The following is a 19,065-nucleotide window of genomic DNA, read 5'->3' as shown; positions in this document are numbered from 1 at the left end:
CTCCTTTCCAAGGGAGAGCTGATAAGGAATGCCATGATGAGGGAAGGCCACCCGAGGGCTAATGGTCAGCTCTGTTTCCCAGCTCCCTCTTCAGATGAGCGTTTTTTTTTCATTTTGACTTTTTTTTTTTACAAAAGGAGCTAGAGAACAATGAGGAGGAAAGAGCTCTAGCTCAGCCAGAAAGTGAGTGATGGCTAACGTTTTAATTAAACCTTTCCCTCAACCTCCTCCCCCACTCAATTAAGCTCTGGAGAAACAACATTCTTCTAGGAAGTGTTTACACAGGCTTGGAAAAAGTCACCTCCCCAATCCACACACACAGAGGTGGTGATTAATGCTTGCTCTTCAGCCTTGCCCTTCCTCTGATCCATTTCTTGGACCCACAGCCCCTGTGCTGATGTCACTGGTATCCAAGAACCCCCCCCATCCCCCACTGGGTCCAGCAGACAGGTCTGCGGATCACTGCCCCTTGGCACCGCTCCTGGTGCTGGGCTCTGATGGACATGTTGCCACTTGGCTCCAGTGCAGAGCACAGAGGGTTAGAACTGAATGGGACCAGGGAATGTGACACCAAGAATAGGAAAGTGGGAAAAGATCTTAGAACATAGGCTGCCATCTTAGACCATACAAGAGATAATATTAAAATGAGGGCAGCTCACTGGATAGAGAGCCAGGCCTGGAGACGGGATGTTCAGGGTTCAAATCTGACCTCAGACACTTTCCAGCTATTGTGATACTGGGAAACACCCTTTACCCCAATTGCCTATCCCTGACCTCTCTTCTACTTTGGTAAGGGTTTAAAATAAATGGAGAGGCCTTAGAACAAAGCATCTAAGAGTCAAAAAAGACCTTAAAGATGATCTAGTCCACCCCACTCTCCCATTTTACATTGGAAAAACAGAGGCCCCGGCAAGAGAAGCAAGTTGTCCAAGGTCACATAGCTGGTATAGAGAGATGGTGAGGTATGGTGGAGGGAACCAGACAAAGGACTAGACTTGGGTTTGAACCTTATTTCTGTAGCTATCCACCTAGGTGACTTGGATTAAGTCATGACTGGTCCAGGTCCTTGTTCCCTTGAAGGAACTGTATGAAAGGCTCTCTGCTGTCCTTCTTGGCTCTAACATCCCGTGACCTGAGGCCCTTTTCAGCGATGACTTTCTATATTCTGAAGTCTCTTCCAGTGCCAACATGTGATCTTTTTGTTAATGATAGAACCAGAGCCTGGGTCTGGAAACTTGGCATTTTGGAGTGTCTGTCTTGGAGGATTTTTCTGAGTTCTCCTTTGAAGACTTGGATCTAGGACATAGGTGATGGCTGGAAGAAGCAGCTTCTTTATTCCCTTAGCGTATAATGACTTTCTCCCTGAAGGCACCCTGTATTTATTGTTATCTGTGTTTATATCTTGCTAGGAAAACTTCAAATGGGGTCACAAAGAGCCTGACACGACTGAACAAAATGCTTCTATTTGATCTGTGAGTAAGCCCCATGAAGGCAGAGATGGTGTCTTATTTGAGCCTGTACCTCCTCCAGGCACTTAGCAAATGGTTGGAGAATGAATGAATCTGCTGGGATGTTGCTACTGAGACCGGTTCCCTGAAGTGTTGTTTTGTTGTCTCAGTCCGTCATGCCTGACTCTTCATGACCCTGTTAGGGGTCTTCTTGGTAAAGATACTGAAGGGATTTACCATTTCCTTCTCCAGTTCATTTTACAGATGAGGAAGCTGAGGCAGAAAGCAATCAAGTGACCTGCCCTGGGACTGTAAACCCAGGACTTCCAGATTCCAAGTGCCATCTAGCTGCTCTACTAGTGACTCCCAGAGATATGAAATGTTTGGGGGTGCTGGAGGGGAGTCCCCTGATTAAAGTGGTGGCTCTCCTCTGAAGTAGACAAGTCCCGGGAGCCCCCTTCCATCCATTTTCTTCTCTCACGTCCATACCAGACTCAGGCCTGCCTGAGTTGAGTTTTGGAACGGAGTTGTACGGCTTGGGCCAGTGCCTAGACTCCTGCTGACACACTTGTGTTTTTTGGGCAGGCTTTCCAAAAAGCCCAGGGGATCCAGAGGGGTTTCAAATCAGAGCTGCTACTGATGCTGGGACTGGGCCACCAAGTGGGCAGGAAACCAGGGTTCCACGCCAATGAGAGAAAGACCCTTTCTGCTTCACGGGCAGGGGGGCAGTGCTTGGAACCAGAGGGGAGAGAAGGCCAGGGATGGAAGAAAAAGGGGACCCGTGTATGTGTGTGTGTGCACGTGAATGAGACTGGGGAAGCTATGAAAAGAAGGAAGAGTGCCACTGCTGGTACTGAGCCGAACAATTACAGAGAGACCTGAGAGAAAAAAAGCCCTGAACTATTCATGTCTTTCTTTGTCGATGAGTGTGCACGAGAGCAATCAGACAATAAAGTGTGGGTCAGGGGCAGCTGGGTGGCTCAGTGGATTGAGAGCCAGGCCTAGAGATGGGAGGTCCTGGGTTCAAATCTGACCTCAGACAATTCCTAGCTGTGTGACTCTGGGCGAGTCACTTAATAATAATGACAAATAAAAGTATGGGTCCAGGGACAGATTAAGTGTGAAGATTACTCTAGGGAGGGAGGAAAGAGGAGGGGACAAAAGGGAAAAAATGGATCAAGAGAAGAGGATGAGGATGATGATAATGACCCATGAAGAACCCATTCTTCTCTTTTTGCTAGCATTTGAGACCTCATGGTCACATCTGCCTTTATACAGCCAAACTAACTGCCATAGTTGAAAAGGCTCAGTGGATACTTTCCCCCTTCTCCTGTGTGAGAATTCGTGGACCCTGAAGTCCTCAAGACACCCCATTATTAACTGATGACTTGTATGTGCTGTTTCAATAAACTTCCTCTTTCTCACAGGCTTTGGGATGGGAGTGTTGGGAAAGAGTAAGACATATTTGAGCTCCCTGAGCTGCCACATTCAAATTCCTAGCCCTGGCCTTATGGGGGTAGTGAGCATCTCCTCTCTAGAGGTGTTCCAGCAGAAGCTGGATGCCTGCTTGTGGAGGGCATCATAAAAGGGATTCCTGCATCTGCTGGGGGTAAGATGGGATAATGTGACTGCCAAAGATCTTTCTCACTCTGGGAGCCCTCGAAAAGGAAAGAGAGGCCAGGAGTTGGGAGGATCTGGGTTCAAAGCTGGCTGCAGACACCTCCTAGCTGTGGGATCCTGGATAAATAACTTAACTGTAACTATCTTGCCTTTAATGCTCTTCCTCCTTAGAACTGATATGTAGTATCAGTTCGATGACAGAAGGCATTTTTAGAAATGTAGGGCCTGGAATTGGACGGCATTCTCTAAAATGTGGGAAAGAAGGTGACCAATCCCAAGGAGTGGCTCTATCATCATTCTTCAGTGATGATGGGAATCCCTTTGAATAACAGAAAAGTAGGATGTTAGAACTGGAAGGGACCTAAAATAAAGATCATCTAGACCCAACATCTTGCCCCCTAACTGGGGGGATACCCCAAGGTTAGGTTCAGGGTCTTCTCTCTCTACAATTTTTCTTGATGACCTCATCAGCATCCATGGATTCAATGATCATCTCTGAACTAGAAATCTAGAACATCTCAAACTCAATGCCCTAAAACCTGTGATCGTCTCCCTTCTTTCTACCATTAATCAAACCTATCTGTTTTTCTGACTTTCCTATTTCTGTATAGGATAGCCCAACCTCAGTGTCATCCCTGATTCCTTACTCTCCTTCTTTCTACATATCCACTCAGTGGTCAGCTCTTGTTACTCTCATCTATCCCTCTTCCTTCCAAGGTCTGGGGTGGCTCCTGGCAGCACCACCTTAATGTCGGCTCTCCTTTGGGACACAGGCAGGCTACTCTGAGGCTTGAGACCAAGCAAGTCAGAGCCAGGGATTATAGGCATGAGCCACTATATCAGGCCCATTTTATAAGAATTTGTTAATCACCTATCACATACCAGGCACTGTGCTAGTTTGGGGGGATATGCAGACAGATATGAAAACAAGTCCTATTCTAAAGAATTTCAAAATTGATTGGGTTTTGGGAGTGGGAAGAACAACATGTATAGTAAATTAAATGCAAATAATACAAAAGGTAATTGGAGGACACTAGCAATTGAGGAGAAATTAGGATAAGGTTCTAGTGGGAGGTGTTACTCTAGGTGAACTTCAAAAGACATCAGGAATTCTATGAGGTAGTACCACAATCTAGGCAATGGGGATAGCCCTCGAAAAGGAAAGAGAGGCCAGGAATTGGGAGGACCTGGGTTCAAAGCTGGCTGCAGACACCTCCTAGCTGTGGGATCCTGGATAAATAACTTAACTGTAACTATCTTGCCTTTAATGCTCTTCCTCCTTAGAACTGATATTTAGTATCAGTTCGATGACATAAGGTAAGAGTTAAAAAAAGAAAAGAAGGAAGGGAAAGAAGGAAGGAAGGAGGGAAGGAAGAAAGAAGAAAGAAAGAAAGAAAGACAGAGGAAAGGGAGGGAGGAAGGAAGAAATAAAGAAAGAGGAAAGAAGAAAAGAAGGGTGAGGAAGGAAGGAAGGAAGGAAGGAGGGAGAGAAGGAAGTAACAAGAAAGAAAGAGGGGAGGGTGAGAAGAAGGAAGAAAGAAAAAGGAAGGAATAAAGAAATAAGAAAGGAAGGAAAGAAGAAAAAGAAAGAGGAAGGAAAAAAGAAGGGGGAGGAAGTAATAACAAAGAAAGAAAGGAAGGAAGGAAGGAGGGAGGGAGGGAAAGAAGTAATAAGAAAGAAAGAAAGAAAGAAAGAAAGGAAGGAAGGAAGGAAGGAAGAGGGAAGAAGGGAAAGAGGAATGGAGGGTGGAAGAAAGAAAGAAAAAGAAAGAAGGAAAGAAAGAAAGAGGAAGGAAGGAAAGTAGGGAGGGAAGGAGGGAAGGAGGAAGGAAGAAAAGGAGAAAGGAAAGAAGGAAGGAAAGGAAGGAAGTTAGGAAGAAAGAGAAGGGGATGAGATATAGAATATTTTATATCAGGAACAGTGAGCAAACAAGCTTAGCATAAATAGCGAGAGTTATGTGTAAGAATCCTGAAAAGGGAGGCTAGAACCAATGATCAAAGGGCTTTAAGAGTTTACATCTTTATTCTAGGAACAAAAGGGAGTAACTAGAGTTCCCAAGGGAAGAGAGCGACTTGTCAGTTTGGGAGCTGTGGAAAGGATGGATAGGAGATAGGGAAAGACAGGATGCAGAAAGGCAAATTAGAAGGCTAACAAGGTTGGTGGGGTTGGGCAGCTAGATCAGGCACAGTGGATAGAGCACCAGGCCTGGAATCGGGAAGACCCCAGTTCAAATATGGCCTCAGACACTCACTAGTTATGTGACTTTGGGCAAGTCACTTCACCCTCTTTGCCTCAGTTTCTTCATCGGTAAAATAAGTTGGAGGGAAAAAAACGGCAAATCACCCTAGAACTTCTTTCAAGAAAATCCTATACGGGGTCACCAAGGGTTGGACACAACTGAAACTCAAACAATAGCTGAAACTCAACAACAAAATATTTGGTGAGGAGATTCTGAACCTGAATGTGGCTATGTGAGCAAAGAGGAGATAGAAGATATAGAAGATATAGAAAGAAGAGATAGAAGCAACACTTGGCAACTGACTGGATATGAAGGGAAAGGGAAGAGGGATGATGACTGAGTTTGCAAACCTGGTTCACTGGAAGGATAATGATGCCTTTAACAACAGGAAAGTTAAGAAGAGGAGATATCTGAGGGGAAAGATAATGAGTTCTGGTATGGATGTGTTTGGCTTGAGACTCCTATAGGATTTTCCTTCCCTTCCTAGTCAGGGGAAGAGGGAAGTCCCTGGAACATAGTAAATACTTAATAAAACCTTGCTGACAATTGATTGACGGTGTGAAGCAAATTGGTGAACAATATGGTTAACATTTCAAAGGGAAGAAAGTGAGGCCCAAATAGAAATGCTAGCCCCGGTTAGCAGAGAGAGATAGCACAGCTGCTGTAATGAGGCTGGAGAACAGGTTTAAGGGTTTAAGAGAGATGGAAGGACAGGAATACGATGGTAAAATGGCAGAATATGCCAGTTACAAATTGTGGAGTGGGAACCCATGTGGGTGATGAGATCAAGAATGTGACTAATCCCATCTATGGCTGGAGTGGAGTGAAGATGAAGGCCCTGGGAACAGAGGTTAATAAACATGTAAGAGAGGGTATCTGAGGGGACATCAACATATAAACTGACTTCAGCTGGGTGGAGTGCCTTACACATTGTTAGGGCTTAATAAATGATGATTGACTCAGACTGTGAATAGATGAGTTAAAAATATACACACATACACATTCCCCTTCTGGCAAGGGGTGCAGTCGGTGGCTAAATTAGAAGACTGGAGTGTTGTAACTGCACAGGATGAGAGCAGCTGTAAAGATGGTGGGATGTTGCAACCTAAGAGTTGGGGAACTGCTGTATGGTGCATAATCAGGGGAGGGTCATGGGTTCTCTCTTTATAAAGGTCAATTAACTCTGCTCCGTCTGTGGCTGCCAACTCTATGCCTGGTCCTCGCCAGCTACTTCACAGATAACCCACAATTCTAAAGGGCTTTCCTGACCACAACCCTGCGTGTGTTGGTTGTTCACAGGATGACTGATTTAGAGCTGGGAGGGATCAGAGTTTTTAGAGCTAAAAGAAATTTTAAAGGCCTTTTCCTCCAACTAACTCATTGGGCAGATGAGGAAACGGAGGGCCAAAGTGGTCAAGAGAATTGTCTAAGTTCATATGGGCATTAAATGGAGAGGTTGGGATTTGAAACTATCTTTAACTCCAAAGCAGTACATTATGGGAACTGTGAAGAATAGTGTCCCAATGGCTCCAAATAAACCTATCTTCACTGCTCTGAAATCAACTCAATTCTCACATCCTAATGGGTTAGGGGCAGCAACCTTCTGTATAAAGAACAACGTGTTGCAAATAGAGGAGTAGTATGCTAAGTGGAAGTTGGGAGTTGAGAGGGATGGATTGATATTCGTGAAATCACTTTATCCTAGAAGTCTGAGCTTTCCTAAATTTCCAAAATGAAGATAATACCACTTGAGAAGTGTGGTAAATAGAAAGCCAGCCTTGGTGCAAGAAAGACCAGAATTCAAGTTCAGTCTCTGACATATACTGGTGCTGTGATCCTCGATAAACCATTTAAACTCTTAGTGATCTAGGGAATTAATACAACAGGTTGCAAAGAACGTGCCAGCCTGCATTGGTAGAGGGGGTTTTCTCATCTGGAAGTGTCAATGAAATCACAGGCTTAGTCTCTATCCTTATGAATTTCAGATGAGTGGATGAAATGCCTCATTAGCTCTTGAGTTAAAGTAAAATGTGAAGCAAGATGGGTAGATTCAGAGATGAAACACACAAAATAGGACATTCTCCAGGGGTTGAACATAGCAAATGACTTGTCCCAGACAGTCATTAGTTAAATTAAGAACAAAGCTCAACACTGGTACAAACTATATCAGACTATTTGCCACCTCAGGGAGGCGAGGAGTGGGAAAATCCAAATCACAAAATGTCAGATAACAATTGTCAAAAATTGTTTCTACATGTAATTGAAAAATTTTTTTAATTTAAAAAAGAAAAAAAAAGAAAGGTTAGGTTAGGTTCTTGAATTCCAGACCAAGTTTTTTTTTTTTAATACATTGCAACTAAGCTAATATGCTACAGAAAATGAATCTGGGAGGTGAAAACTAAAAACTGGTCAAATCACAAGAGTTTTGAAAAAAGCTAGTCTAAAAATAGGTCAAAGAGATAATTTAAGAATCACTGGATTCCCTAAAAATCATGATTTTTTAAAAAGTTCTGCGAAGATGGCGGCGTAGAAAGAGCAAAAGTTCAGACCTCTGAATACTCTTCCTTACCAATTACAAAGTAAATGCTCCTAGGGGACTGAAAATCAAACCTAACAACAAGACAGAGCCAAGGAACCCTCCTGCTGAACTGAATCCAAAAGGTATGCCCCCCAAAAGCTGGAATTTGAGAACACTCGGTTTTAAGGGGAAGGCAGAAGGAAGGTCCCAGGACCTCTCCTTCCCCCCCACACCTAGAGCCCTAAGCCTCCAGTGGCAGCAGGAACTTCTGGGCAGGCAAAGGTGCTTGTCTGGAGTGTGTACCTTGCGGGCAGGGCTGTGCCAGGCTCAGAGCATCGAACACAGGCGGTGGGGAAGGAGCTGGAGAGGAAGCACAGAGCAGGCAGTCTGGTCACAGTAGTGGAGACCTTCCATATTGCTCCAGCCTTCCAGGAGGTTTTGGCCTCAGAGCACATCCGGCCCAACCCAGCTGAACTTAATCTCATCAAAAGACTTCAGAGGTCAGGGAATCCTAAATTCCAACACCCCTCTCCCGCAGACTGCTGGACTTTAATCCAATCAAAAGCCTCCAGATGACAGGGAAGCTCAAACTCCAACACCCCTCCTCCACAGACTGGAGAGATCTTCTGTCAAAGCTCCAAGAGGGGAGACTGACAGAAAACCCCAAAACCAAAAAAATGAGAGGAGCAAGAGCACAGACAAATACAGGGAGTAAAGAAGGGGTAAATATGAGTAAACAACAGAAAAAGAAGAAAGAAATTACAACAGACAGCTTCTATACAGGCAACAAACAAAGAGCAAACAGAACAGAGCAGGAGGGATCATCAAATGATAAATCAGAAATCCCAGCGAACTGGATGCAGGCTTTGGAAGAACTCAAAATGCAATTCAAAACACAATTAAGAGAGGCTGAAGACAATTGGGAAAAGAACTTAAAAACTAAGATAAGTCATCTGGAAACAGTAAATAGTGTCTTGAAAGCCAAAATCAACCAGCTTGAAAATGAGGCAAAGGAGATGAAAGATGAGGGAAAGAAGATGAAAGATGAGGCAAAGGAGATGAGAGATGAGGTAAAGAGGATGAAAGATGACCTCCAAAGAAAATCAGACCAGAAGGAGAAGGATGACCAAAAAGCCAGGAATGAAATCCAGTCTTTAAGAACCAGAATACAACAACTAGAATTAAGTGACCTCACAAGGCAGCAGGACACTATAAAACAAAACCAAAAGAATGAAAAAATTGAGGAAAATATGAAGCATCTCATTCACAAAACAGAAGATTTAGAAAATCGTTCGAGGAGAGACAATTTAAGAATCATTGGTCTACCAGAAGATCATGACAAAAGGAAAAGCCTGGACATAATACTACAGGAAATTATTCAAGAAAACTGCTCAGATGTTCTAGAAAAAAAGGGAAAAGTGGAGATTGAAAGAATCCACAGATCACCTCCTGCACTTAATCCCCAACTGACAACACCCAGGAATGTTATAGCCAAATTCAAGAACTATCAGACCAAAGAAAAGATATTACAAGCTGCCAAGAAGAAGTCATTCAGAAACCATGGAACCACAGTGAGAATAACACAGGATCTGGCTGCATCTACACTGAAGGACCAAAAGGCATGGAATATGATATTCTGGAAAGCAAGGGAACTAGGTCTACAACCAAAAATCATCTATCCAGCAAAACTGACTATATTCTTACAGGGGAAATGTCATTCAACAAAACAGAAGAATTCCAAGAATTTGTAAAGAAAAGACCAGACCTGAACAGAAAATTTGATGTCCAAGCACAGAACTCAAGAGAATCAGCAAAAGGACATCTTCTTTTCAGCAGCACATGGTACATTCACAAAAATCGACCATGTATTAGGGCATAAAAACATTGCAAACAAGTGCAAAAGAGCAGAAATAATAAATGCAACCTTCTCAGATCACAATGCAATGAAAATAATAATTAGTAAGGGTACATGGAGAGGTAAATAAAAAATTAATTGGAAATTAAACAATTCAATTCTCCAAAACTGGTTAGTCAAAGAAGAAATCATAGAAACAATTAATAATTTCATTGAAGAAAATGATAATGATGAAACATCCTTTCAAAACCTATGGGATACAGCCAAAGCAGTACTCAGGGGGAAATTTATATCCTTGAGTTCATAAATTAGGGAGGCCAGAGGTCAATGAATTGGGCACGCAAATTAAAAAACTAGAAAGTGAACAAATTAAAAATCCTCAGATGAACACTAAATTAGAGATCTTAAAAATCAAAAGAGAAATTAATAAAATTGAAATTCAAAGAACTATTGATCTAATAAATAAGACTAGAAGCTGGTACTTGGATAAAATAAATAAAATAGGCAAAGTACTGGTCAGTCTAATTAAAAAAAGGAAAGAAGGGGGCAGCTGGGTAGCTCAGTGGATTGAGAGCCAGGCGTAGAGATGGGAGGTACTAGGTTCAAGTTTGACCTCAGACACTTCCCAGCTGTGTGACAATATACAGTATTGACTCCAAGATGGAAGGTAAGGGTTTAAAAAAAAAGGAAAGAAGAAAACCAAATTGACAGTATCTAAGATGAAAAGGGAGACTTCACCTCTAATGAAGAGGAAATTAAGGCAATCATTAAAAACTATTATGCCCAATTATATTGCAACAAATTTGGCAATCTAGATGATATGGATGAATATTTACAAAAATATAAATTTTTGTATTTATAACAGAGGAAGAAATAGATTACCTAAACAACCCCATATCAGAAAAAGAAATTGAACAAACCATCAAAGAACTCCCTAAGAAAAAATCCCCAGGTCCAGAGGGATTCACAAATGAATTCTATCAAGCATTCAAAGAACAACTAATCCCAATATTATACAAACTTTTTGACAAAATAAGCGAATAAGGAGTTCTACCAAATTCAATTTATGACACAAATATGATCCCAAAACCAGGCAGGTCAAAAACAGAGAAAGAAAACTATAGACCAATCTCCCTAATGAATATAGATGCAAAAATCTTAAATAGGATATTAGCAAAAAGACTCCAGCAAGTCATCACAAGGGTTATTCACTATGACCAGGTAGAATTCAACCCAGGAATGCAAGGATGGGCCAATATTAGGAAAACCATCCACATAATTGACCATATTAACAAGCAAACTGACAAAAATCATATGATTATCTCAATAGATGCAAAAAAAGCCTTTGATAAAATACAACACCCATTACTATTGAAAACATTAGAAAGTATAGAAATAGAAGGGCCTTTCCTAAAAATAATAAACTACTGTTTATTATTTTATATCTTAGATATTATATATCTAAAACCATCAGCAAACATCATCTACAATGGGGATAAACTAGAAGTCTTCCCAATAAGATCAGGATGTCCATTATCACCTCTATTATTTAACATTGTACTAGAAACACTAGCAGTAGCAATTAGAGAAGAAAAAGAAACCGAAGGTATTAAAATTAGCAATGAGGAGAGCAAGCTATCAGTCTGTGTGGATGATTCTACGTAAAGAATCCTAGAGAATCAACCAAAAAGCTAGTTGAAATAATCAACAACTTTAGCAAAGTTGCAGGATACAAAATAAATCCGCATAAGTCATCAGCATTTCTATTTATCTCCAACCCATTTCAGCAGCAAGAATTAGAAAGAGAATTCCATTTAAAATCACACTAGACAATATAAAATACTTAGGAATCTATCTGCTGAGACAAACACAGGAACTATATGAACACAACTACAAAACACTCTCCACACAATTAAAACTAGATCTAAACAATTGGAAAAACATTGATTGCTCATGGGTAGGACAAGCTAACGTAATAAAAATGACAATCCTGCCCAAATTAATTTACTTATTTAGTGCCATACCCATTGAACTACCAAAAAGCTTTTTTACTGAATTAGAAAAAAACATAACAAAGTTCATTTGTAAGAACAAAAGAACAAGGATATCCCAGGAAGTCATGAAAAAAAATGCAAAGGAAGGAGGACTTGCAGTCCCAGATCTCAAACTTATTATAAAGCAGTGGTCATCAAAACAACTTGGTACTGGCTAAGAGACAGAAAAGAGGATCAGTGGAATAAACTAGGAGTAAATGACCTCAGCAAGACAGTCCAAAGATCCAAGTTTTGGGGACCAAAACCCACCATTTGATAAAAACTGCTTGGAAAATTGGAAGACAGTATGGGAGAGACTAGGTTTGGATCAACATCTCACACCCCACACCAAGATAAAATCAGAATGGGTGAATGACCTGAATATAAAGAAGGAAAGTATAAGCAAATTAGGTGAACACAGAATAGTATATTTGTCAGATCTTTGGGAAAGGAAAGACTTTAAAACCAAGCAAGAGTTAGAAAAAAATCACAAAATGTAAAATCAATAATTCTGATTACATCAAATTAAAAAGTTTTTGTACAAACAAAACGAATGCATCCAAAATGAGAAGGGAATCAACAAATTGGGAAATAATTTTCATTACAAAAACCTCTGACAAAGGTCTAATTACTCAATTTTATAAAGAGCTAAACCAATTGTACAAAAAATCAAGCCATACTTCAATTGATAAATTGACAAGGGACATGAACAGGCAATTTTCAGTTAAAGAAATCAAAACTATTAATAAGCACATGAAAAAGTGTTCTAAATCTCTTGTAATCAGAGAGATGCGAATCAAAACAACTCTGAGGTATCACCTCACACCTAGCAGATTGGCTAACATGACAGCAAAGGAAAGCAATGAATGCTGGAGGGGATGTGGCAAAGTGGGGATATTAATGCATTGCTGGTGGAGTTGTGAATTGATCCAACCATTCTGGAGGACAATTTGGAACTATGCCCAAAGGGTGATAAAAGACTGTCTGCCCTTTGATTCAGCCATAGCACTGCTGGGTTTATACCCCAAAGAGATAATAAGAAAAAAGACATGTACAAGAATATCCATAGCTGTGCTCTTTGTGGTGGCAAAAAAATGGAAAATAAGGGGCTGCCCTTCAATTGGAGAATGGCTGAACAAATTGTGGTATATGTTGGTGATGGAATACTATTGTGCTAAAAGGAATAATAAAGTGGAGGAATTCCATGGGAACTGGAACAACCTCCAGGAAGTGATGCAGAGTGAGAGGAGCAGAAGCAGGAAAACATTGTATACAGAGACTGATACAATCGAATGTAATGGACTTCTCCATTAGTGGCAATGCAGTGATCCTGAACAACTTGGAGGAACCTACAAGAAAAAACACTATCCACATCCAGAGGAAAAACTGGGAGTAAAAACACTGAAGAAAAACAACTGCTTGAATACATGGGTTGAAGGGATATGGTTGGGGATGTAGACTCTAAATAAACATCCTAGTGCAAACAACAACATGGAAATAGGTTCTGATCAAGGACACAAGTAATAACCAATGCAATTGTGCATCAGCTGCGAGAAGGGTGGGTGGAGGGGAGGGAGGGAAACAAAGTGATTATTGTAACCAAAAAATAAAATTAAATTAAAAACAAAACAAAAAAGTCCTGCATACTATATTTCAAGAAATCACAAATGAAAACTTCTCAGTCTTATTAGAAAGAGAAGGTAAAATTAAAATAGAAAGAACTTAGTCATTACCTCTTGTAAAAAACAAAACAACAAAAGAAAAAATCCAAGAGATGGCATAGTCCTAGAACTCCCATTTGGAGGTTCATGACAATGGTTCAGGGGTTCATACTAAAAAAAATTTAATGTATCATTAAGCAACATGTGATTATAAAGAATATTCTGAGAAGTATATTACTCTAGGTGCTGAAAACACTTTTTTTTGATGGTTGAAAGTGATTTTGGGGAACAAAAACATTGGGGAAAACCACAAAGCAAAATACATATCTGGGTCAAAGGAAAAATACTGTGAACATTTAGAAAGAAGCAGTTTAAGTATCAAAAAACCACAGCCAGGATCACACAAGATCTGTCAACTTCTCCAAAAATGAGAGGAGATCTTGGAACAGAACATTCTGAAAGGCTCAAAGATATAAGCTTACAACAAAAATAACTTGTCCTGCAAAAATGAGTATGATCTTACAGAGAAAAAAAGTTAATTTTTTTAAAGGAATGGAGAATGTTCATATATTGATGATGAAAAGACCAGAACTGAGTAGGAATTTGAAATACAAACACGAGAACATAGAGAAACTTCAAAAGGTAAATTGATTTGAGTATATGAGAAGGAGATATATGATGATATGATACTAACTTTCTAATGGAGAGAGAAGAAATAAAATAAAAAAAAACCCAAGTGTTTCTTCAGAACCTTAATGTCTTGAAAGAGAATTGAAGAAGAAAGAAGTTCTGGGGGCTGGATTAGTTGGTTCGGAGAGTTTGAAGAGGGTAAAGAAATACTTTAGTATAAAAGGAGGAAGAAGCAGGGGGAAGATAGAGAGAATGGAATGCTATTTTTCTAACTAGATGTAAGAAGAAGAGTATGAAAACCTGGAGGATGGGGTTGAAGGAGTAGGCATCAATCAAACCTCACTTGATCTGACAAAACAAAGCAGGGCTGAATACACAGTCTGAAGCAGAAGTATATCAAACTCAATGGGAAAATAAGCAAAAAGATAGGAAAAGGAGGGTTATATGAGAGAGAATAATATTGAGGACAGAACAGCAACAAGCAAAGTGTACCTCCTGATCCTGAAAGAAGAATTAAAAGGGGAAAAAAGCAAAGTAAGAACTAGAACCTGAAGTATTACTTATCAATTGGGGACTGGCTGAACAAATTTTGTTGTATGAATGTAATGGAATATTATTGAGCCATAAGAAATGATGAAAGAGACAATTTCAGAGACTCTTATAGAATATGAAATGCTATAGAGTGAAGTGAACAAAACCAGGAGAACAAGGATGACAACAATGTAAAGAAAACAACTCTGCAACTACTCCTGGGCGTGTGGAGCCAAGATGGTGGAGAAGGTACATGGATCCCCATCTGATCTCTACCAAATTGCCCTCCAGGAAGCAATGATATAATGCCTCAAAACAAATTCTGGAGCAGCATAAGCCACAAAAAGACAAGGTGAAGTAATTTTTTAGCCCAAAACAACTTGGAAGGCCAACATGAAAGATCTAGTGCTCCAGGGTGGCAGGTGGAGTGCAGCATGCCAGGGCAGGCCCCACCATAGCAATAGGCCTTGGGCACAGCTGAAGCAGCAGCAAAAGCTTCCAGAGCTCTCAGGCACAGAGAGTAAAGGGGAGTCCCATAACTGATTAGAAGGGGATTACAGGGATCTTTGCTGGCTCTGGGTGCAAGACTCGTCGCACTGCCCATTAGAGAACCAGGTCTCAGTCCAGGGGTACGATTTCAGGGTGAGGAGGAATACCAGAAGACACCAGTGCTTGTGGCTGCAGGGGACCCTGGTCACAATTCCAAGGGGGAAAAGAGTGCTTGGGGTTACTCACAGACCAGAGCACAGGCCCGGAGAATACTAAACACATCTCTCCTTACAGTGGAGGAGATGTGGGAGGTGGGGAGGGCAGAATGTGTACCTTCCTCTCATCAGAACTTCTTCAATGGTGGAAGAATGTACATAATCAATTAGGTATACAAAGCTATCTTACTCTATAGGAAAGTAGGAGGGGAAGGAGATGAGAAGGGTTTGAGGCTGATAGAAAAGAGGGCAAATTGGGAGAGGTAGAGGTCAGAAATGAAACAGGGGAACATAGAATAGAGAGTAATACACAGAAATCATAATGGGGCAAAAAATTCACAGGTCTCCCTAATAAAGGCCACATCAGAGAATGAGCTGAATATATAAGAATACAAGTGATTTCCCAATCGATAAACAGGTCAAAGGATATGAACAGGCAATTCTCAAAGTAATTAAAAAGCTCTATATTCATGCAAAAAATGCTCTAAATCACAATTAGAGAAATGCAAATTAAAACTACTCTGAGGTATACCTATCAGATTGACTATTATGACAGAAAAGGAAAATGACAAAACTGAGAGGGGATATGGGAAAGCTGAGACACTAATGCACTGTTGGGGGAGCTGTTAAATGATAAAAAAAATCAAAAAGTGGGGCAGCTAGGTAGCTTGGTGGATTGAGAGTCAGGCCTAGAGATGGGAGGTCCTAGGTTCAAATGTGACTTCAGACACTTCCCAGCTGTGTGACCCTGGGCAAGTCACTTAACCCCCATTGCCTAGCCCTTACCACTCTTCTGCCTTGGAACCAATACACAGTATTGATTCTAAGAAAGAAGGTAAGGTTTTAAATTAAAAAAAAAAAATAAAAAAGGTGAAGGACTGTAAGTACAAACATTTTTTTGGGGGGTGGGACAAAGATTTTGGAAAGTGAGGGGATACCCATCAATTGGTTGATGGCTGAGTAAGTTATAGCACATGATTGTAATGGGACCCTATTGTGCTATATATTCTTTGAAAAATGTTGGAAACTGTTTTTACATGTAATTGGGGAAAAATAAAATTACATTAAATAAAAAAAGAAAAACAGTCCTGAAAGACTTAAGAACTAGGGTTGATGCAATGCAATGGCCAACCGTGTCTCCATAGAGCCTATGATGAAATGTGTTACTCATCTTCTGGCAGAGAGGTGATGGACTCAAGGTGCAAAAAGAGACATACAATTTTATGTCACTGAGCACATGTTATTTTATGGGTGCCGTGTGGATTCTTTCTGCTTGACTTTGCTTATTTATTACAAGGATTTTTGTTTTTGTTTTTGTCTTTTGGGTTGTAATTGGGAAGAGGGAAGTGTCAAGAGGAACTGTGGATTAGCAATAGTGATGCCAAAAAAAAAAAAAGACCATAGAAACATTTTTTAAATACACAGATGGGAACAGAAGGAAGTTCAGAAGGAAGCACAGACAAATGTGACAATTTTGAAAAGAATATGTGGAATTATTCTACATTTTAAAAATCTGTAAGTGATATAATGTATACACAAGTGGTATGAAATGGAGATTCACTATTTCATATATAATCTTTTTGTATTCTGTTATATATATGGAAATGCTGTGGGGCACTGTTGAGAATAAAAATAAAATCTAAAGCTTTTTTTTCATACTTCTTAACATAGAACAGTATTAGAATTTGTAACAGGCAAGCATGAAGAAAGCCAGGTAGATTCCTCTCCTAGGATAGTAGGTCTTAGAGATGGATTAGATTTTAAACCACAGTTAGGATCACATAAGACCTGGCAACTTCTACCATATGTGAGAGGGGATCTTGGAATAAAAACACTCAAGTCCTTCTCCTTCATGTAATAGGGCAGGTAGATGTTCATTAGACATGCACCTTCTATAAAAGGCTACCACCAAAACTAGTGGGCACAGTCTCACCTGTCCGGTAGCCGGTATTGTTGAGGTACACAGCAAAGGTACGGATCTCATGCTGGGCTTGCCAGGAAGGTGAAGAGCAATTCTCATTGTTGGTATAGGTGTTGTGGTTGTGGGCATATTTTCCTGTGAGGATGGAGGACCGGGAAGGGCAGCACATAGGTGTGGTCACAAAGGCATTGATGAAGTGAGCCCCTCCTTGCTCCATGATCCTCCGAGTCTTGTTCATCACTTGCATTGAACCTGGAACAATAAAATCCATGAATGACCACAGGTACATGGAAGCTTATCTAGAGCAACCCACCAGAATAACTCCATTCAGAGCCCATACAGGTTCATTTGTTTTTCAAAATCCTCAAGAACACACACACCTGGGACTCCAGACACCTGGAATCTAATGGTGGCTCTATAGGAGAGACAAATTTGTTTTTGTTATTTTTTCTTGAGTATCTGTAAAATGGGGGAGGTTGAACTAGATGCCCTGGAGATCTAGGTTTTTATAATAGATACTGATAATTTCAGTCATTAAAGTCCTTCCATAACAGACCACTCTGCTTCTTCAACCTTGTCTTCCATTCCTCTACCTCCCCCTACTATTGATAATTTATTAAACACTTATGGTGTGATGGAAACATAAACAAAAGCAAAAAAAGTCCCTACCTTTTATTAGAAGTCTAACAGGGAAGACTATACATAAATAACTACGTATATACATACGAATGAGATAGAAGGCTATCGGAAAGGTGAAGGCACTATAACTTGTGGGGCCAAGAAAGGCCTTCTAGAGAAGATGGAATTTGAGTTGAGTTCTGATGAAAGCTGGGGAAGCTAAGAGATACTTTGTAATCAGGCTAGTCTTCTCAAGCTTTCACCAACCAAAGTACCCCTGGCCCTATATTAATACCCATGTTCATGCTATCATTTATATTGTTCTTCCATCTTGGAACAGTTTCTCTTTCCTATCCTTCAAGGTTCACCTCGAATGTCTATTCTTTTTTTTTTTTTTAAATAAACCCTTACCTTCCCTCTTGGAGTGGCAGAAGAGTGGTAAGGGCTAGGCCATGGGGGTTAAGTGACTTGCCCAGGGTCACACAGGTGGGAAGTGGCTGAGGCCAGATTTGAACCTAGGACCTCCCATCTCTAGGCCTGGTTCTCAATCCACTGAGCTACCCAGCTGCCCCCTCAAATGTCCATTCTTACAGGAAGTCTTCTTTGATTCTCCTCTCTTCCAACAGAAGTTTTTTTCTTCAATTTAACTCACAGCACAAATTTTATACTATTTTCATATGCATTCAAAGTCATATTTATATTAAGAATTCTCCCTTTTAGATGAAGTGATGTTATCTTATTTGTGATGAGTGGGATGGCATGTGCAGGAAGTGTACCACACATAATAGATATTTTGGATATCTGTGAATTGACAAGAAGTCCTTCCTGGACCCCAAAATGCTAGTCCTCTCTCCCTCTCCCCTGTATATTTATTCTGTACATATTTATAGACTACATATATAAGTTTTCTCCCTGGAGAGAATATAAGCACCTTGAGAGCAGGAATGATTTCTTTTTTTTTTTTTTGGCCTTAGTATCTTCAGTGCTTGGCCTGTCACAGGGGCTTAGCAAATGCTTATTGACTGTGTGATAACAAATCTTTTAGAGACTGTTAATTGTTGACCACTTGTTGAGGGAGATGTAGAGGGTGTCCTTATTCAGGTAGAGATTGGACCTGACTGGGCTATGGGAATCTTTTACCATATTCTGTGCTTTGAAAATAGCTTTTTAGATGCTCTGGTTTCAGTCTCTGGTCTCCAAGGGCAAAGAAGCACCATCCTTGAACATCGAGACTTCTACCAAAGTGGGTGTGAAACAGAGTCTCCCAGAGATAAGCAGGGAGAAAG

At 40.6% G+C, this 19,065-nt stretch overlaps 1 protein-coding gene across 4 annotated transcripts in view; it reads right to left on the bottom strand.

The window, feature by feature from the left end:
• The window catches only part of SULF2 (sulfatase 2), a 138,222-nt gene that overhangs the window by 76,304 nt on the left and 42,853 nt on the right, over nucleotides 1-19,065 (bottom strand). For all 4 annotated transcript variants that reach the window (XM_056812988.1, XM_007475775.3, XM_001379265.5 and 1 more), the window contains exon 3: nucleotides 17,174-17,413. In XM_056812988.1, coding sequence (XP_056668966.1) covers nucleotides 17,174-17,413 — 240 coding nt within the window. The remainder of the gene's footprint in view (nucleotides 1-17,173; nucleotides 17,414-19,065) is intronic.

This window comes from Monodelphis domestica, chromosome 1 (assembly GCF_027887165.1).
Source record: "Monodelphis domestica isolate mMonDom1 chromosome 1, mMonDom1.pri, whole genome shotgun sequence".
Classification (NCBI taxonomy): Eukaryota; Metazoa; Chordata; class Mammalia; order Didelphimorphia; family Didelphidae; genus Monodelphis; species Monodelphis domestica.
Note: the sequence above shows the minus strand (reverse complement) of the source record. Positions and strands in the feature narration are given on the sequence as shown.